Raw genomic sequence first — 21,790 nt, 5'->3', positions numbered from 1 at the left:
TATCAGACGTTATAAACTGGGTGGGTCAAGCCCTGAATGCTGATTGGCTGACAGCCGTGGTATATCAGACTGTATACCACGGGTGTGACAAAACATTTATTTTTACTACTCTAATTACGTTGGTAACCAGTTTAAAATAGCAGTAAGGCACCTCGGACGTTGCGTCGTGCTTAAGAACAGCCCTTAGCCGTGGTATATTGGCCATATACCACACCCCCTCGTGCCTTATTACTTAAATATACCACGGTATGACAAATAATTACGAATTATGTTGCTAACCAGTTTATGATAACAATAAGGCACCTCAGGGGTTTTTGGTACAGGTAACTGACAAAATAAAGGACACACTCCTTTACCTGTACCAAAAATCCCTGAGGTGGCCAATTTGTAAGTCGTTCTGGATAAGAGCGTCTGCTAAATGACTTAAATGTAAATGGCCCAACCAGAACAGCTTCAATGTGCCTCGGCATAGATTCGACAAGGTTCTGGAACTCTATTGGAGAGATTTTTTATTTAACTAGGCAAGTCAGTTAAGATTAATTTGTTATTTACAATGACAGCCTAGGAACAGGTTACCTGCGTTGTTCAGGAGCAGAATGACAGATTTTTACCTTGTCAGCTCTGTGGTTCGATCTAGCAACCTTTCAGTTACTGGCCCAACGCTCTAACCACTAGGCTACCTGCCCGCCTGTGGATTATTCCATGACAAATTTTGGGCAACTGGGAATTTTTATACGTGACCATAAGCATGATGGGATGTTAATTGTTTAATTAACTCAGGATTCACACCTGTGTGGAACCTTCTGCTCTCCATATACTGTATATCCCTCATTTACTCAAGTGTTTCCTTTATTTTGGCAGTTATCTGTATATAGCCAATATACCATGGCTAAGGGTTGTATCTAGGCACTCCGTGTGGTATATTGGTCATATACCACACATCCTCGGGCCATTTTGCTTAAACATAACACGGCTAAGGGCTGTTCTTATGCGCGACCCAAAGCAGAGTGCCTGAATAAAGCCCTTAGCTATGGTATATTGGGTCATATGCCACAAAAACGAAGTTCCAAATTGGTATTATATACTGGTTAGCAACATAGATAGAACAGTAAAAAAAATATTTTGGGGACATATCCATGGTAATATTAAAGCAATTTGACAAGAGAGGGAGTGCTAAACAGCTTGTTTTTAGCACGGCTGTGCTGCGGTCATACAGTGCATTCGGAAAGTATTCAGACCCTTTTACTTTTTTCACATTTTATTACGTTACGGCCTTATTCTAAAATTGATTCAATCGTTTTTTTCATCCTCAGCAGTCTACACACAATGCCCCATGGCGACAAAGCAAAATCAGGTTTTTAGAATTGTTTGCAAAGTTATAAAAAAATGTAAAACTGAAACATCACATTTACATAAGTATTCAGACCCTTTACTCAGTACTTTGTTGAAGCACCTTTGGCAGCGATTACAGCCTAGTGTCGTCTTGGGTATGACGCTACATGCTTGGCACACCTGTACTTGGGGAGTTTCTCCCATTCTTCTCTGCAGATCTTCTCAAGCTCTGTCAGGTTGAACGGGGGAGCGTCCCTGCACAGTTATTTTCAGGTCTCTCCAGAGATGTTCGATCGGGTTCAAGTCCGGGCTCTGGCTGGGCCACTCGAGGACATTCAGAGACTTGTCCCGAAGCCACTCCTGTGTTGTCTTCGCTGTGTGCTTTGGGTCATTGTCCTGTTGGAAGCTCATCCATATATTTATATGTATATATTCTTATTCCATCCCTTTACTTAGATTTGTGTGTATTAGGTAGTCGTTGTGGAATTGTTAGATTACTTGTTAGATATTACTGCACTGTTGGAAGTAGAAGCACAAGCATTTCGCTACACTCGCATTAACATTTGCTAACCATGTGTATGTGACCAATACAATTTGATTTGATCCTTCGCCCCAGTCTGAGGTCCTGAGTGCTCTGGAGCAGGTTTTCATCAGGGATCTCTCTGTACTGTGCTTCGTTCATCTTTCCCTCAATCCTGACTAGTCGCCTAGTCCCTGCCTCTGAAAAACAGCCCCACAGCATGATGCTGCCACCACCATGCTTCACCGTAGGGATGGTGTCAGGTTTCCTCCAGATGTGACACTTGGCATTCAGGTTCAATCTTGGTTTCACCAGACCAGAGAATCTTGTTTCTCATGGTCTGAGAGTCTTTGGGTGCCTTTTGGCAAACTCCAAGTGGGACTTCATGTGCCTTTTACTGAGGAGTGGCTTCTGTCTGGCCACTTTACCATAAAAGCCTGATTGGTGGAGTGCTACAGAGATGGTTGTCCTTCTGGAAGGTTCTCCCATCTCCACAGAGGAACTCTGGAGCTCTGTCAGAGTGACCATCGGGTTCTTGGTCACCTCCCTGACTAAGGCCCTTCTTCTCCGATTGCTCAGTTTGGCCGGGCGGCCAGCTCAAGGAAGAGTCTTGGTGGTTCCATTTAAGAATGATGGAGGCAACTGTGTTCTTGGGGACCTTCAATGCTGCAGAATTTTTTTGGTTCCCTTCCCCAGATCTGTGCCTCGACACAATCCTGTCTCAGAGTTCTTATGACAATTCCTTCGACCTCATGTCTTGGTTTTTGCTCTGACATGCACTGTCAACTGTGGGACCGTATATAGACAGGTGTGTGCCTTTCCAAATCATGTCCAATCAATAGAATGTACCACAAGTGGACCCTAATTAAGTTGTAGAAACATCTCAAGGATGGTCAATGGAAACACGATGCACCTGAGCTCAATTTCGAGTCTCATAGCAAAGGGTCTATTTACTTATGTAAAAACCTTTTTTCACTTTGTCATTATGGGGTATTGTGATGTCACTATGGGGTATTGTGATGTCATTATGGGGTATTGTGATGTCACTATGGGGTATTGTGATGTCATTATGGGGTATTGTGATGTCATTATGGGGTAGTGTGATGTCACTATGGGGTATTGTGTGTAGATTGATGAGGACATGTTTTTATTTAATCAATTTTAGAATAAGGCTGTAACGTAACAAAATGTGGAAAATGTCAAGGGGTCTGAATACTTTACGAAATGCAGTGTAGGTACGAGGTGGAGACGAGTACCGTAGATCAGCACAGCCATGCTAAAAAAAAGTGGTTTTGCACAACCTTGAGTGTACAATTGCTGTTCTACAAAAGGTTACCAACTAAATAAAAATCTTTATTTTAATACATGTATTCATAGGCTATTATTTCATCCCTTAATGAAAATACAGGCCTAATCAGACACATCTATGGTTGCTAGCCAAGCTTGCTGGCCATTCATTCCATCGGTTAGGTTGCCAGAGACGCAATGTAGTTGTTATGGCTTTTTGTTATTTTTATATGAACGTAATCCAGTTGCCGTGGTATATCAGACCGTATATGTCGCGTCGTGCCTAAGAACAGCCCTTAGCTGTGGTACAGTATATTGGACATATACCAAACCTCCTCAGGCCTAATTGCTTAACATATATAACAGCATGTGAATCAACATTGTTGTTTATGGGCAGGTTGACAGTAAAGAGATACCATAAACCACACATGCAGAGAGAATTATACATCATACACGTCAGCTATATGGGATTCATTGTAGTCAGTGTGCTTGGAAAATATTACTGATATTTATTGGTATAACACTTGAAGTCATTGATTAAATGCTTTTGTACGATGTGTGAACCATATATCAGTCATGGTACGTAGCTTTTTTTCTGTTTCTATGGCCTGAAAAATAATAATGCATTTCACCTTCACCTGTTGTTTGTCAATCTCAAATATAGAATGAGTTACTTCCTGATGAGATTTACAATCTGCATGTAATTTATTTTCCCACTGCAGAGGAGAATAGCATGATGTTATAGCACATTATCACTTGAGTTTGATAATACAATGACACATATTTATTGTGTCTTTCCCATTCAGGTTTCAAATTACAGTACAAATATTGGTTTTGAATAATGTGGTGTTGAATTCTGCAATCAAATGAATAATCTCCTTTTTAATATGGCCTTTTTAATATGGCTGGGCTCCCTGCCTGTGCCATTAAACCCCTACAACTCATCCAGAACGCCGCAGCCCGTCTGGTGTTCAACCTTCCCAAGTTCTCTCACGTCACCCCGCTCCTCCGCTCTCTCCACTGGCTTCCAGTTGAAGCTCGCATCCGCTACAAGACCATGGTGCTTGCCTACGGAGCTGTGAGGGGAACGGCACCTCAGTACCTTCAGGCTCTGATCAGGCCCTACACCCAAACAAGGGCACTGCGTTCATCCACCTCTGGCCTGCTCGCCTCCCTACCACTGAGGAAGTACAGTTCCCGCTCAGCCCAGTCAAAACTGTTCGCTGCTCTGGCACCCCAATGGTGGAACAAACTCCCTCACGACGCCAGGACAGCGGAGTCAATCACCACCTTCCGGAGACACCTGAAACCCCACCTCTTCAAGGAATACCTAGGACAGGATAAAGCAATCCTTCTGCCCCCCCCCCCCCTTAAAAGATTTAGATGCACTATTGTAAAGTGGCTGTTCCACTGGATGTCATAAGGTGAATGCACCAATTTGTAAGTCGCTCTGGATAAGAGCGTCTGCTAAATGACTTAAATGTAAATGTAATATGCATTCAATGGTTATGCAATATCCCAACCACTGAAACATAATTAATTATATTTGGTTTTGCCATATCCCAACCACTGAAATATAATTAATTATATTTGGTTTTGCCATATCCCAAGCACTGAAATAAACTGGAGGGTTCGAGCCCTGAATGGTGATTGGCTGACAGCCGTGGTATATCAGACCGTATACAACGGGTATGACAAAACATGTATTTTTACTGCTCTAATTATGTTGGTAATGTGGTATATATGGCCAATATACCACGGCCAAGGGCTGTATCCAGGCACTCCGTGTTGCGTCGTGCTTATGAACAGTCATTTGTTGTGGTATATTGTGCCTTGTTGCTTAATTATATTTCGCTCCCATACAATTTGGTTGTAAATCCAGATTTCAGGACCATGTTCATTATGACCATATCCTTTACACTGGGAAAGGTACTGTAATTATCCAGTCCGTTTGACTTGGGTAAAAGTCTGGCTAATACAGTATTAAAATCATATTTTTTTCTATACAGTATGTCTATCGTGTCATAACACAGCAGGGAAAAAATACAACTGAGAGCTTTTAGCCCTGTGCCTGATTCAACATTCCAACATTAAATCATTTGAACATTTTGTAAATATTTCCACTTTAATGTTGCCACGGTTTCAAGCGAGAGGCCTATTCCCAAGTAAGGACAGACACTCTTTGTTGATACTCTCGCAATCCCTCTGAAACTGTTGCAGAGGTGCGGGGTGGAATGTTTTTCTGACTTTTCCCCCCTTGAGCTATACGATGACACTCTCTTTTCACTTGACCTTGAAGTAGCAGCGTACCACTCCCAGGAGTTGAGGGAGAGAGGAGCTCCTAGTAATGGATGTGGCATTCATCACTGAAATATGCTCCTGTCAAAACCCCACTCTATATCCACAGAGCCTGTATGAGTTCCCAGGTAGCCTACAGAGTAAACGGAGCCCCAGTCAGAGGGCTGTGAGTGGATGGTTAGTTACCACATGACATTTTTTTGTGTCATATGCAATATAGAAGTTATTTCTTGTTGTTATGGATTGAATACCCTATGCAAATGATGTATGTATGCATGCAGGCACAAACACAGACACTATTGCACACATGCATAAACATAAACACAAATGCATGAACACTCACACCAAAGATGGTTAGCCTATCTACACACATGCAAAACACTCTCACAAGCACGTACTGTATAATGCTATGGACAGACAAACTTGCATTCACACATATGCCTATTTCTCTCATCATACATACTGTCTCTTAACAAATGTGTGTGATGATAAGTTTGCACACTATATAAATATTAAAGAAAAAATATAAATATTAAAGAAAATTTGCTGCAATCTACACTATGAATTTCAAACCTAATTGTAAAGAAAATGGAAAGTTGTTCAATTCTCTGTGACTGTTCATTGCAATTTATTAATTGGCTATAGGTGAGCGCTTTGATTATTTCCTTAAATATTATTGGTTTAGCCAAACGTCTGTCAAGTTTTGTCTGGGGTGTTGTGTTTGGGGATGGGTCCCCCCCACCTTGCTTTGACACTCCACTTCCGGTGTGTAGGAACTGCATCAACACTGTCAACAGAGGAAATACATTGTCATGGAGTTTATTGTTGATTTTCTAAGAGTTAAAGTTTTTATTTTAGCGTTATTGAAATGAGACACTGTAACTGGACGTATGCACAGATGGTACAGTGTATCTCGGAACTTTCGCTTCCTCGGATTAGGCATGCATAACGGTAGGTTAGCAGGTTTGTAAGGCACAAATACCTAATAGTAGCTAGCGCAAGCCAGGGCCTTGCTAACGTTAGCTAGTTAGAGTAAGATTAACATTAGCAAGCTAGTTTAGCCTCTGTTTATTACGAATTCTAGAACTACAGTAGTTAGATACGTGTTTACGCTTGCTCGTTTACATGTTTTGGTTATTTCGACAAGCTCCATCTAGATAGCTACCTAGCTAAAGTAACCAAAATATATGCAGGTAGCTAGCTAGTTAGCGCGCGAGTCGCTAACTTACCTTGGCTAAACCCCTGGCATCACCACCAAACAACATAGTAGATGGGTACTATACCTAATTTGCTAGCTAATTTACTAATTTACCATCTTCTACCGGCTATCGTGGTTACTGCCGTGTTTTGCACAAATGATGATGATGATGATGATGCTGCTGTTAGCTTGCTAACGTTACTGCCTAGACAGTGTGCAGTGGGTTTGTAGTCAGTTAGCTACAAGCACGCGATGAAGCTTGAGTTGTCTGCTTCGTTCGTATTACCGAACTCAGGGATGGGCAACTTTGATAATAGGCCGCAGTGGCTTGCTAATCTGCATACCCACACACATGCAGTCAGAACCTGCCCTAGCCTTTTGGGGGCCTTTGCACCCCCCCACCACCTTGCGAGCAAAACACTTTAGGGGATCCCCTTTTTTTGTTAATTTCCAGCAATTCTACATGTTTTGCTATGGGCAGTAGAGAAAATGTTGCAGTTTTAAAGCAAGTTTTCAGCAATTCTACTCATTTTGACAGGGGTGGACAGAAGATTTAGCAATTGAATAACTCATTTAATGTAATTCTTCTCATTTTCCCATGGGGTGGAGAAATTAAAATGAGCAGTTTTACAACAAATTTCCTGCAATTTTGCCATTGGTTGGAAAGAAATGTTTGCAGTTTTTAATGATATCTGAGTGAGAGTTACTATCAATCAGTGGGGGGACCAGGGTCCGTAATTCAACCTTGATCACTACAACTGTCTGCTAAACAAATTTAAAAAATGTTAGATGACATTGGTGACAGTAAGTTGGTCCCCCCCAGCTCAAAGTTTCCACCCTGATACTATTGACCCATAGCTAGGATGTCAGAACAGTGGGTGGTTATCAGCTAGCTAGCAGACAAAACAAATGTACACACTTTGTGGCAATGCAAGACACCGGTGACACGTTTGCACCACCTTTTCTGGTGCATGTTTAGGATGTCAACACTCAACCTGTGAAACAGGTTTTCAGTTCAGTTATTGACTGTAAAGAAGGTTGCATTTTTTGTTGTTGTTGAACATTACAAAGTAAGCAGCTGCTATCAATATGGCATAGCTAGTGTTGTGTATGTAGTACAGTAGAAGTCTGTCTCTCTCTCGCTCCAGATAATAGCCCCTCTCCCGCCTCTGACTGACACTTACCTATGAGCCCCCCCCCCCCCCCCCCCCCCACCGTCTCTTTCCATTTAGCCTACTATAAACAGAATCTTCATCTTCTGCTCCCAAAAACAAGTGGAGACTTCGTTGTTGTTGGGTATATTGGGTATATTTAGCACAAGTAGGCTGCAGTGGAGGAGAGTGATGCCATAGCCTACCTGTTGCTCACCTCTGCAAAAAAAAGGACAGAAAGGGATTTGTCTCCATTATTCAAGAGGTCACTGACACAGTAAAGGGGCCGTCCACACCAAGGACGATAAACTGTAACGATAACTATACCGATTAAACCATACATAATTATAAAACGTTGGCGAGCATTCACACTAGAGGACAGTTTAACGTTCTACTGTGCTCCTGTCAATCAATTGATCAACTATCTTACTGCACGCTGTAGGTCTATTAATAATGTAGGGAAACAGACCATTCAGTGTTTTGTTATCGTGACAACTACAAATAATACTTCAATGTACATGTAATGAAAAATAAGATAGAAACTCATATTTAAATGTAGCAATTCGACAACAAACGCAGCTTATTAAATAACATTTTATTTGTCACATGCTCTGAATACAACAGATGTAGACCTTACAGAGAAATGCTTACTTACAAGCCCTTAACGAACAATGCCGTTTTAAGAAAAATAAGTGTTAACCTCTCTTGGGTACGTGAGACGTTAGCGTCCCACCTCTTCAACAGCCAGTGAAACTGCTGGGCGCCAAATTCAAATACAGAAATACTCATTATAAAAATTCAGAAAACAAAACATATTTTACATAGGTTTAAAGATTAACTTCTTGTGAATCCAACCACGGTGTCAGATTTAAAAAATGCTTTACGGCGAAAGCATACCTTACGATTATTTGAGAACATAGCCCACTAGACAAATCATTACAAACAGTAACCAGCCAAGTAGAACAGTTACACAAATCAGAAATAGAGTTAAAATTAATCCCTTACCTTTGATGATCTTCATATGGTTGCACTCAGCAGACATTCATTTACTCAATAAATGTTCCTTTTGTTCGATAAAGTCTCTTTATATCCAAAAACCTCAGTTTTGTTCGCGTGTTTTCTTCAGTAATCCACAGGCTCAAACGCAGTCAAAACAGGAAGATAAAAAAATCCAAATTGTATACGTAAAGTTCATAAAAACATGTCAAACGATGTTTATATTCAATCCTCAAGTTGTTTTTAACCTAAATAATCGATAATATTTCAACCGGACAATAACATCGGCAATTTTAAAAGGTAAACAAGAAACGCACTGCCTCGGTCTCGCGCATGAAAAAGCTCTGGGACACTTTACGGTCCACTCATTCAGATTGCTCTTACTTCTTCATTTTTCAGAATTCAAAAAACTACTTCCTGAATGGATTTTTCTCAGGTTTTCGCCTGCCAAATCAGTACTGTTATACTCACAGACACTATTTTAACAGTTTTGGAAAGTTTAGAGTGTTTTCTATCCAAATAGACCAGTTATATGCATATCATATCTTCTGGGTCCGAGAAGCAGGCAGTTTAATTTGGGCATGCATTTCATCCAAAATTCTGAATGCTGCCCCCTACCCTAGAGAAGTTAAGTAAAAAATGTAATAAATAATTAAAGAGCAGCAGTAAAATAACAGTTGCGAGGCTATATACAGGGTGGTACCAGTACAGAGTCAATGTGCAGGGGCACAGGTTAGTTGAGGTAATTGAGGTAATCTGTACTTGTAGGTAGAGTTAAAGTGACAATGCATAGATAATAGTCTGGGTAGCCATTTGATCAGCTGTTCAGGAGTCTGGCTTGGGGGTAGAAGCTCTTAAGAAGCCTTTTGGACCTAGACTTGGTGCTCCGGTACCGCTTGTCGTGCGGTAGCAGAGATACATCTATAACTAGGGTGTCTGGACAATTTTTAGGGCCTTCATCTGACACCGCCTGGTATAGAGGTCCTGGATGGCAGGAAGCTTGGTCCCAGTGATGTACTGGGCAGTTCGCACTACCCGCTTTAGTGTCTTGCGGTCGGACGCCGAGCAGTTGCCATACCAGGCAGTGATGCAACCAGTCAGGATGCTCTCAATGGTGCAGCTGTAGACCTTTTTGAGGATTTGAGGACCCATGCCAAATTTTTTCAGTTTCCTGAGGGGGAATAGGTTTTGTCATGCTCTCTTTATGACTGTCTTGGTTATGTTTGGACCATGATAGATTCTTGGTGATGTGGACACCAAGGAACTTGAAGCTCTCAACCTGCTCCACTACAGCCCCGTCAATGAGAATGGGGGACGTGCTCGGTCCTCCTTTTCCTGTAGTCCACAATCATCTCCTTTGTGTTGATCACTTTCAAGGAGAGGTTGTTGTCCTGGCACCACACTGCCAGGTCTCTGATCTCCTCCCTATAGGCTGTGTCATCGTTGTTGGTGATCAGGCCTACCACTGTTGTGTTGTCGGCAAACTTAATGATGGTGTTGGAGTATTGCCTGTCCATGCAGTCATGGGTGAACAGGGAGTACAGGAGGGGACTGAGCACGCACCCCTGAGGGGCCCCAGTGTTGAGGATCAGTGTGGCAGATGTGTTGTTACCTACGACCTGGGGGCGGCCGGTCAGCCTGTGCATCTTAGCCTGTGCATCTTTTACATTTTTACATCATGTCATTGCTTGCCTCGTTGCTCAAGTGGTTTGCAAGTGGGCTCCTTCTGACTCTGTCTGTCATGGATCATCTGTCTCTCAAGCCTTACCAGTTACTAAGGAAAGCTCACTGTGCGCTCTGCCTCTCCTCTCCCCTTCGAATGGCTATTCCTCGCGCACCTAGAACCTAGAGCGCTTCAATAGAACATGTTTTTGATTGGTTGTTGACGTTGTATCGGGGGGGGGGGGGGGGGTTTAGCTATAGTATCCACAATTTTTGTAGTTACATTGCATTCTGAAAGTATTCAGACCGCTTCCCTTTTTCCACATTTTGTTACTTTACAGTCTTATTGTCAAATTGATAAATCCCCCCCCCCTCATCAATCCACACACAATACCCCATAATAACAAAGTGAAAGCAGGTTTTTAGATTTTTTTTGCAAATGTATTAAAAACAGAAATACCTTATTTACATAAGTAAATAGACCCTTTGCTATGGGACTCGAAATTGAGCTCAGGTTCATCCTGTTTCCATTGATCATCCTTGAGATGTTTCTACAGCTTGATTGGAGTCCACCTGTGGTAAATTCAATTGATTGGACATGATTTGGAAAGGCACACACCTGTCTATATAAGGTCCCACAGTTGACAGTGCATGTCAGAGCAAAAACCAAGCCATGAGGTTTAAGGAATTATCCATATAGTTCCGAGACAGGATTGTGTCGAGGCACAGATCTGGGGGAAGTGTACCAAAAAATGTCTGCTGCATTGAAAGTCCCCAAGAACACAGTGGCCTCCATCATTCATAAATGGAACAAGTTTGGAACCACTAAGACTCTTCCTAGAGCTGGCCGCCTGGGCAATCAGGGGAGAAGGGCCTTGGTCAGCGAGTTGACCAAGAAGCTGATGGTCACTCTGACAGAGCTCCAGAGTACCTCTGTGGAGATGGGAGAACCATCCAGAAGGACAACCATCTCTGCAGCACTTCTACTACGTTTTTAACTTACTAGTTATCTAAGCAAGTGGCTGAATTAATAAGGTGACGGGGCATCATATTGTTAGCTTCCTGTTGTGTTTGAGAAGTCAAAGCCCTTTGGATGAAATATCTGTACAGCTGCCACTGCTTGATTTCCTTGCATTTTTTCTCCTGTCTGTTCTTGACAAGTCTGCTCCTCCCCCCTCTTCGCCAAGCAGAGCAGGCAGGTCCGTTGTCCTAGCGACTCCAGACGCCAGTGCTGTTCTTCCTTCAGACAAGCATGCGGCAACTTTTTTCATTTGCACAATGTCTCTCGTTCACATTCGCATGTAAATGTTCAAATACAACAAAAATGACATTCGGTAGCTTTATGATCTGGATTGTCTGTCTTTGCAATTTAGTTTATTTTCATTTGTGCACATTATCATATTTGGCTTGCAGCCTCAGTGGAAATTCACTATTACTTGTGCTCATTTTGTTAGAATTCTGGTAATAGATGCCCAATGGGCTTTCTTAGCTTTTTTTTTGGCGCACCCTTGTGTACTAAGCCAGTAATAGGATAAATCCCGGGATGAGAGAAGGATTGTATGACGATATGAATACAGCTCAACCCTAGTATGCACTGACATGTATATGTAACTGATAGATACGCATACACAAACACACACTCTACTACTACTACTACTACTACTACTACACACACACACACACACACACACACACACACACACACACACACACACACACACACACACACACACACACATTATTCTTTAGTATTTCTTTATTTTTATCAGATTTAAAAAAAAAAATGTCTGTGTTTAGTTGTTGTAGTTTCTTTATATACGTACTGTGTATATTTAAGTCTAATTTCTATGTTAATGTTTTTAAATGTATATGAATTGGAAAGTATTTTTGTCTGTAATGTCTCGTACCCCAGGCAGACTAGCTGTCACCGTTGGCTAATGCACCTCTCTGATTCAGAGGGGTTGGGTTAAATGCGGAAGACACATTTCAGGTGAATGCATTGTTTTACAACTGACTAGGTATCCCCCTTTCCTTTTCCTAATGGGGATCCTAATAAAATCTAAGTCTCTGCATAATTCTGTTAGCGTGGAATTGCCCTTTGATTAAGGTGTGTAAATGTGCACAGGTTCAACTCCTGGTTCGGGGGTGTATTTTTTTTAGTGCAAAACGTGGCAAAATATTTTACAACATTAAAAGGTTTTGCAACGAAAACCAGAGTTTCTAATTTGAGAAATTCAGGTAAGTCCCTTCCAGTTTGGCCCCGTTTGCTTCTGTTGCGTACCTAGTGAAAACCTTCCTGCTTTCCCTGACTTAGCTACACTATTACCATCTAGGGCTGCACAATTAATCACATTTTTATTGACATTTTGTGTTATTGACCTGCGATATCCATATAACAAGATGCTGTGTTTTTTGTTGTTGAGGGGAACGCTACACAGTCCGTTTTTATTGTTTATTCTGTTTTTCGTCTCCTCACTGCTTTCCCACACACCAAACCCCGTCCCTTGTCACTCAAGCACGCACAGTTGGCTTGACTGTTGTAATTCAGTCTCTCAATGTGAGTCTTCATGCTTCTGTTAGCCATTGCATGCAGTCAAAAAAACAAAAACAAAGCTGTTTTCAACTTTGCTTCTTCCTATAAATCAACGTTTTCTGTATTATACTATTGGTCGGTGTACATTTATCTCTGCAAAACGCTAGTTAGTCTTAGCAAGATCCACATGTGCTTAAAATAAAATCTCATGCTTATCTCTAACTAGCTAACTGGCTAAATAAATGCACAAAACTTGCAAATATTATGGAGCTAGCAGGGGAAATCTGTCTAGCAAATGTTAGCTCTAGTGGTGCCAGCATGTTGTTTGTGCACCAAATGTTAGCTCTAGTGGTGCCAGCATGTTGTTTGTGCAACAACATTCTGAATCAGAGTGCAAGCATATTCTAAAACCTTTGTCTGAATTTAACATTAATTCAAATGTAATGAGGGTCCCCTGGGAAACACTGACCAACACTTTGGTTCCTAGTACCCTGTCACAACAACTCTTATACCTGGCTTTTTATTCGTTGTCATGCCAAACAACACCAATCATATAATTATAAATATGCCATTTAGCAGACACTTTTATCCAAAGCAACTTATAGTCATGTGCACATTTTTTTTTTTTTACATATTGGGTATCCCGGGAATCCAACTCACGATCCTGGAGACCCAAGTGTTTTGATCTAAAACGCAATTGAAATCGCAATATTTAGATAAAAAAAAAATCATAATTAGAGTTTTTGCCCATATCCTGTAGCCCTATTACCATCTATTGATCAGACAAGGTGAACGTATTCTAGCCTAGGTATTGATCAGGTGGAGTGAACGTATTCTAGCCTAGGTATTGATCAGGTGGAGTGAACGTATTCTAGTCTAGGTATTGATCAGGTGGCGTGAACGTATTCTAGCCTAGGTATTGATCAGGCGGAGTGAACGTATTCTAGCCTAGGTATTGATCAGGCGGAGTGAACGTATTCTAGTCTAGGTATTGATCAGGCGGAGTGAACGTATTCTAGCCTAGGTATTGATCAGGCGGAGTGAACGTATTCTAGTCTAGGTATTGATCAGGCGGAGTGAACGTATTCTAGCCTAGGTATTGATCAGGCGGAGTGAACGTATTCTAGCCTAGGTATTGATCAGGCGGAGTGAACGTATTCTAGTCTAGGTATTGATCAGGTGGAGTGAACATATTCTAGCCTAGATATTGATCAGGCGGAGTGAACATATTCTAGCCTAGGTATTGATTAGGCGGAGTGAACGTATTCTAGCCTAGGTATTGATCAGGTGGAGTGAACGTATTCTAGCCTAGGTATTGATCAGGCGGAGTGAACATATTCTAGCCTAGGTATTGATCAGGTGGAGTGAACGTATTCTAGCCTAGGTATTGATCAGGCGGAGTGAACATATTCTAGCCTATGTATTGATCAGGCGGAGTGAACGTATTCTAGCCTAGGTATTGATCAGGCGGAGTGAACGTATTCTAGTCTAGGTATTGATCAGGCGGAGTGAACGTATTCTAGCCTAGGTATTGATCAGGCGGAGTGAACGTATTCTAGTCTAGGTATTGATCAGGTGGAGTGAACATATTCTAGCCTAGGTATTGATCAGGCGGAGTGAACGTATTCTAGCCTAGGTAGACAGGTTCCACAGAAAGCGGGAGAGGTGTTGTCATATTTCACCAAGGCATCCCTCAGCAAAGCCATAATTATTTAATTACCTTTTTAATTAGCCAATTAGCATTGCTCTATAGTTATGTAATGCTATGTGCCAGTCTAAGTGAGATGGTGCTGGAGTAGTAGGCTAGATTAACAGTTGTGTTTTGATACTAGAAGCTAACATATTGCAGGTTTTGGATTCTCAGACTGTTTCGTTGGTGCTGAAGGAATTCTTATTGTATTCCACCTAGAACTCTGTCTCCGTGCCTGCTCCCTTTGTTCTATTTGGGGTGTCTTCTACTTGATCTGAGGCCGTTTGAGATGAAACTGCCGATCAGAGTTATGTAACCATGGACAGATTGGGTTTTAGTTGGTGTGCAGCACGTTTCCCTTGCATTAGGCTCTCGACTTAGGCTCCATCAACCATCCTTTTTGTTAGTGCTCATATCTTTTCACCAGATTTCAGGCCTAGTAAACATTTTCCCTTTGTATTCAGATTCAGAAGGGAATCAAAAACAAATATTTACTCTCTTTGCCTAATGTCTTATCTTTATTTTACATTTGGTTCCCAACTTTTTTTCTCATTTCCTCTAGAACAGGCATGGGCAACTTTGATGGCGGTGGGAGGGGTTCACAAAACATCTGAACTCATCTTGGAGCAAAACATTTTAGCGGCTCCCCTCTTGACAGTGAAGACGACAACAAATATTTGAACGTTTTTAAAGTTAATTTCCTGCAATTCTACACATTTTTCCATGAGGTGGAGAGAAGATTTTGCCATTTTCAAACTCATTTCATGGAATTCAATTTTTGTTGAGGGGCGGAGAGAGAAAATGGCTGATATCTGATTATCAATGGGGTCCACCCCCTAGTCGGAAATTCGACCATGCTTAATCCAAGTTCAGTTACTTTTCTATATATTGAAAAGTATGCGACACCCGTTGCTGACAGGAGTTTAAAATCAAGCGCATGGCCATGCAATCTCCATAGACAAACATTGGCAGTAGAATGGCCCTTACTGAAGAGCTTAATTTTCAATGTGGCACAAGTCAGTTTGTCAAATTTCTGCCCTGTTAGAGCTGACCCCGGTCAACTGTAAGTGCGAAGTGGATACATCTTGGAGCAACAACGGTGCAGCCGTGAAGTGGTAGGCCACATAAGCTCACGGAACGGGATCGCTGAAGTGCGTAGCTCGAAAAATCTGTGTCCTCGGTTGCAACACTTGCTACCGAGTACCAAACTGCCTCTGGAAGCAACGTCAGCACAATAGCTGTTTATCAGGAGCTTCATGAAATGGGTTTCCATGGCCGAGCAGCCGCACACAAGCCTAAAATCACCATGCGCAATGCCGTAAGTTGGCTGGAGTGGTGTAAAGTTCGCCGCCATTGGTCTCTGGAGCAGTGGAAACGCGTTCTCTGGAGTGATTAATCACTCTTCACCATCTGGGAGTCTGACGGCCGAATCTGGGTTTGGCGGATGCCAGGAGAACACTACCTGGCTGAATACATAGTGCCAACTGTAAAGTTTGGTGGAGGAGGAATAATGGTCTGGGGCTGTTTTTCATGGTTCAGGCTAGGCCCCTTAGTTCCAGTAAAGGTAAATCTTAACGCTACAGCATATAATGACTTTCTAGACGATTCTGTGCTTCCAACTTTAACAACAGTTTGGGGAAGACCCTTTCCTGTTTCAGCATGACAATGACACCGTGCACAAAGCGACGTCCATACAGAAATGGTTTGTCGAGATCAGTGTGGAATAACTTGACTGGCCTGCACAGAGTCCTGACCTCAACCCCATTAAACACCTTTGGGATGATTTGGAAGGCCGACTGCGAGCCACGCCTAATCGCACAACATAAGTGTCCAAACTCACTAATGCTCTTGTGGCTGAATAGAAGCAAGTCCCCGCAGCAATGTTACCTGAAGAGTGGAGGCTGTTATAGCAGCAAAGGAGGGACCAACTCTATATTAATGCCCACGAGCAGGTGTCCACATACTTTTGGTCATGTAATGTAGCTGGTCGCTAGACTAACTTACCAATCTAAAAATGTTTTGCTGAAATGGGCTAATTGAATGACTGTCAGTGACTGTCATAACATTAGAACTGCTGATGAAAAACCACATTGCCAGATTGCACTTTGTGTATTCTAGTATTCTAATTCTCAACAGTCAGTTGAGACCCTGACTGAGTTCCTAAAAAAACAACAAAGTATTGATCCGCAGGCCTACAAAAAGGTGTGTCTGTCCACCAACTGCTCACCCCTGCTCTAAGAAAGAAACTGGTGTAAATGCTTCGCTCTTAAACTGGTGTTTAGTCAGGAGAAATATGGAGAACGTGGCTAATGAACTGAAAATATAATTTCCCGTCCTTGTATTGCATATTGTGGTCAGACACTAATCTCTCCTAACTCTGCCCCAACAGGCCGGCACACATGTCCCATGGAGAGGAGAAAATAACCCCGAAGAGGAGAAGGAAAAAGAAGACGTCTCTGTTGCCCGGCTCCTAAAGTGATCAAGCACCCTCGGAGAGAGGGAGAGAGAGAGAGAGAGAGAGAGAGAGAGAAAGATAGAGGGTAATAAAGACAGAGGGAGAGTGTAAGGAGGAGGAGGTAAGGAAAGATCGAAGGGGGAAAGAGGGGGAAACAGAAACAAAGCAGTGAAACGAGCAAACAATGGCTTTCTTGGACAACCCAGCCATTATCTTGGCCCACATCCGGCAGTCCCATGTGACCAGCGATGACACGGGCATGTGTGAGATGGTGCTAATCGACCACGACGTGGACCTGGAGAAGTGGCAGCTGGCCTCGGTGCCCGGCAGCAGCGGGGGTTCACTGGGTTCGGGCTCCCTAGGCGAAGGGGGCAGCGGAGGGGAGAACCCGGGCTGCGACCTCTCCCAGTCATTGGACATCACCTCCAGCTGGGACTTTGGCATCCGCCGGCGCTCCAACACAGGTAAACAATAGGGGGCTCTGACTGTGGCAGGAGAACCAGTTAGTGGACGAGCGAGCTTGTTTGTTGGGGCCTGCCGTGTGGAATCCAGATCAGTGGTTTACTCACAGAGGCTAGTTGGCCAGTGGTGTGGTGCTTTTTGTTATAGAAGGCAGCAATACAACAGGTTAACGCAGTACGTTTAGTAAAGAGACTACTAAGCAGGCTGGGGTCACTTCCTAATTAGCCTTGTGAATGAATTGCAGAAGTCCACATAGAAAATAGTGGTCAATATGTCATTCTCTTCCTGAATTAATTGGAATAGAATTGACCCCAGCAATGCTGTAAAGTCTGTCTTTGAAAATCACATGTATTACCCCATGAACACGCTTATATAAACCACCAGGGAAATATGAATGTTGTAAATAATTATACAATTAGACTAAATAAAAGTTTACCTCTGACAAAAGCCTGGTGTTAATCAGACGTGGGTTTCAAAAGTATTTTGTTTTCTTACGAGTACTTTGAGTGTTTGAGCAAGCCTGCTTGGAGTGCTAGGTGGGTGGAGTTTACACTTTTGGAACTATTCCATTTGTTCCCTTGCATCAGGCAAGCTCAATCGAGCGCCGCTAAAGTATTTGAAATAAAACAAATTCTATTTGAACCCAGGCTCGGGGTTTATTGACCATGTTACCCCAGAGGAATTCTGTTGGTTGGGTGCACCGAGCAGAACTCAGTTGGGCCTAGTGGCTGTGAAAGTGGTGTTTGACACGAGGCTGCTTGGTACACGCTGCTCATTTAATGTCCCTGGGCTTGTGATTTTCAGAGGTGGACGTTTAGATATTTACACGTTTACTTTGAATGCTTCATTTGGTCATTGGTAAACTTAGCATTGATCTTTCTATTGCCAAAGAGCTCTAAATTTGTTTCATTGGTCCACATAACATTTCCCCATTTAGACTTGTTTGATGGGTTTTCGTAAAGTTCAAATGGGGGGGGGGGGGGGGGGTCTTGTCCCTTTCAGCGGTGTTTACCAATGACAAAATGAAGCTTTCATTGAAAATAACACCCTCCCTACAATCAAACATGGGGAGGTTTGGTAATACTGTGGGTTTGCTTTGCTGCCTCTGGTACTGGGGGCCTTGAACGTGTGCAAGACATTTTTTGAGTGCAATTTTCAACCCAGTGTCCTAAAACCTGGGTCTAGGTTTTTGGGCCTTCCAGCAGGACATCAAACAAACATTTAAAAAAAAAGCACCCATGAATGGTTGAAGAATAAACACTGGCCTGTTCTGGAGTGACCAGCGATGAGTTCAGAGTTGAAAACAACAGTCAGAAGACACCACTCAAACATTGACAAATTGATAGCAGTTTGCAGCTAAAGAGTGGGCTGAATTGGCCAGCAGAAAGCTTCAGCATGCACTTTGATGGCTACAAGAAGCATTTGTCTCCAGTTGTCTTCGGCAATGGCTGTTGAACCAAGTATTAGCTATTGGTTGCCAATCATTTTGTCAATACCATTGGTTTTTATTTTCTTAATTTTAATTGTAATCTTAAGTGAACCCCGAAAAAACAAATTTCTGTAGTCTTGACAATCCAATACCAATGTGTAGAGACAAAAAGGTTTTTAAAATTTCAACTCATTTGAGGAGAATTGTATTTATTTATTTTTTAATTGAACCTTTATTTAACTAGGCAAGTCAGTTAAGAACACATTCTTATTTACAATGACGGCCTACCCCCCGGCCAAACCCTGGACATTGTGTGCCGCTCTATGGGACTCCCAATCACGGCCAGTTGTGATACAGCCTGGAATCGAACCAGGGTCTGTAGTGACTCCTCTAGCACTGAGATGCAGTGGCTTAGACCGCTGCGCCACTCGGGAGCCCACAAGAAATAGGGAATTATTTAAGAAAAGTGCAAGGGTGCCCGCTGCCGATATATTTGTGCTTCGCCCAGTGCTTGAAGCGATACATTGTGTTTGGTTTGCAGTGCCACTTTAGTACAGTCAACAAAACACCACTATACTGAGAAGGATTCTTATTTTGTGAACGATTTACATTTACATTTAAGTCATTTAGCAGACGCTCTTATCCAGAGCGACTTACAAATTGGTGCATTCACCTTAGGATTTCACGGCAATGTTTTAATTGTTTGGGTCAGGATGAGGGTAGGCTGTGTTTTTAAAAATGTATTTTTATTTAACCTTTTATTTAACTCTGCAAGTCAGTTAAGAACAAATTCTTATTTACAATGACAGCCTAGGAACAGTGGGTTAAACTGCCTTGTTCAGGGGCAGAACAACGGATTTTTTTTACCTTGTCAGCTCGGGGATTCGATCTAGCAACCTTTCAGTTACTAGTCCAACGTTCTAACCACTAGTCTAGCTGCCGTTGTGAAGTAAGGAGGAAGGTATTGGACCTGTGGCCTTCCTCTTGGTAGGTTTCAAGTTCAGGTCTCAGGAACTTATTATCCAATAAATTAAACCACGCTGTACTTGGTACAGTGAATGCTGATTGGTTGTGTCTGAAAATCAAACGGACAATAATATGTTTTCTTGGAAATAATTAAAGTTTGGGTTCACGGCTCCCGAGGCACGCCTTCATGGTCTACAACGTTTTTCTTCATGTCATAGTTTTTTTTTTTTATTTAAGGCTTTCTTCTTCTCTTGATTTTACGGACGGTTGGCACAGCAGTTGTGGGCAGAAGCCAATCGGGGGGTTGCCGGGGCTTGATTTGTATGTAAATGTGAATTATGCCTTTTTGTTCGCTCTGTTGCCCAAATGAAAAAGGACCTGCCTTTTTGTTGTTAACCCTTTCACTCATGGACATCAGCTCTTGAGGACCTTGGAAGGGCTTATCAATGAAGTGTTATCTGTAAAGGTAGGCTAATGGATAATGTACTGCATGTTATTGACTAGCCATGGATAACATGTTATTGACTAGTCATGGAGAATCCTCTGTTATTCAATGAAGGTATGTTTTTATGATCACACAATTGATGGAGTGAGATTCAAGCCTATGATATTGTGTATTCAACCTTACAGGGATAGGCTACAGTAACCCATTTTTATTGAACGGAGAATCTACTCAGCCCATCAAATTGATGGGAAATTTGTTTCAAACGTGACCCTCATGGTTATGTAGCTCGCTAAGCGAACGATGTGTTTCTCGTACACACTATGCACTATAGGCTAGCCCGTAAACCTCCACGATTTCCATGATGTGGGTTCACTTGAGTCAGGAGGATGCTTGTGTGCTATGAATCCCCTTCAAAGGCAGAGGTGTGCAAGGTGGCTTTGTATGGAATTAACTGGGGAACCAATGAGAGTTCAAATGTCTGGAGCACAATTTGATCTATTGTGAGGTGCTTGGGGTTACTGCCAGAATCAGAGGGAGTCCAAAGGCCATCTGAAGTCTGGCTAGTAGACGATCTCCTTTTGGCTCCCTTGGCTCTTGTTGTGTTTGGGGAAGCAGTGGTGTTTTGGGGACTTGAGTGTTCTTCTGCCGAGACTTCACCTGAAGTGGCTGACTGTCTCACCAGGACGTCAACAAGAAAGGCGCGAGAAACCAGGGGTGGCTGGTAAGAATCAAAATATAGGGGGGGGGAGACACAAGTCTGTATAAAACCTGGTATAAAATGTTGTGACTGTTTGACTCAAGAGTGCCTGAAGTGTGTAGTTGTGTGTAGTTCTTTATGTAAAACATGTATCACTAGCAACTTTAAACTATGCCACTTTATGTTTATATACCCTACATTACTCATCTCATATGCATATACTGTACTCTATACCATCTACTGCATCTTGCCTATGCCATTCTGTACCATCACTCATTCATATATATTTATGTACATATTCTTTATCCCTTTACACTTGTGTGTGTATAAGGTAGTAGTTGTGGAATTGTTAGGTTAGATTACTCGTTGGTTATTACTGCATTGTCGGAACTAGAAGCACAAGCATTTCACTACACTCGCATTAACATCTGCTAACCACGTGTATGTGACAAATACAATTTGATTTGTTTTATTTCTGTCATGTAGCTGTATAGATCTATTTTTTTAAATTTATTCTATAATGTAGATGTATGCCCCAGGAAGACCACCGTCCAGGTAACTGCCATCGCTGCTGGAAAAAACATTGGGTCGGGTGGGGGTGGTCATCTGTGTTGGGCGGACAGGTTTGACACGGCCCAGCGAGTGTTTCTAGTCCCCTCCAGTGTTCCT

The 21,790-nt window shown here is 42.3% G+C and overlaps 1 protein-coding gene across 2 annotated transcripts in view; it reads left to right on the top strand.

Moving 5' to 3' along the window:
• Window positions 1–6,197: 6,197 nt before the first annotated feature.
• The window catches only part of mapkap1 (MAPK associated protein 1), a 107,629-nt gene continuing 92,036 nt past the window's right edge, over window positions 6,198–21,790 (top strand). The window contains exons 1-2 of one of the 2 annotated variants that reach the window (XM_055875556.1): window positions 6,198–6,388; window positions 17,057–17,586. In XM_055875556.1, coding sequence (XP_055731531.1) covers window positions 17,307–17,586 — 280 coding nt within the window. In that variant the 5' untranslated portion in view covers window positions 6,198–6,388; window positions 17,057–17,306. Of the gene's footprint in view, window positions 6,401–17,056; window positions 17,587–21,790 lie in introns of both variants that reach the window. The other variant, XM_055875560.1, reaches the window with a different exon arrangement.

This window comes from Salvelinus fontinalis, chromosome 21 (assembly GCF_029448725.1).
Source record: "Salvelinus fontinalis isolate EN_2023a chromosome 21, ASM2944872v1, whole genome shotgun sequence".
Lineage (NCBI taxonomy): Eukaryota > Metazoa > Chordata > Actinopteri > Salmoniformes > Salmonidae > Salvelinus > Salvelinus fontinalis.
Note: the sequence above shows the minus strand (reverse complement) of the source record. Positions and strands in the feature narration are given on the sequence as shown.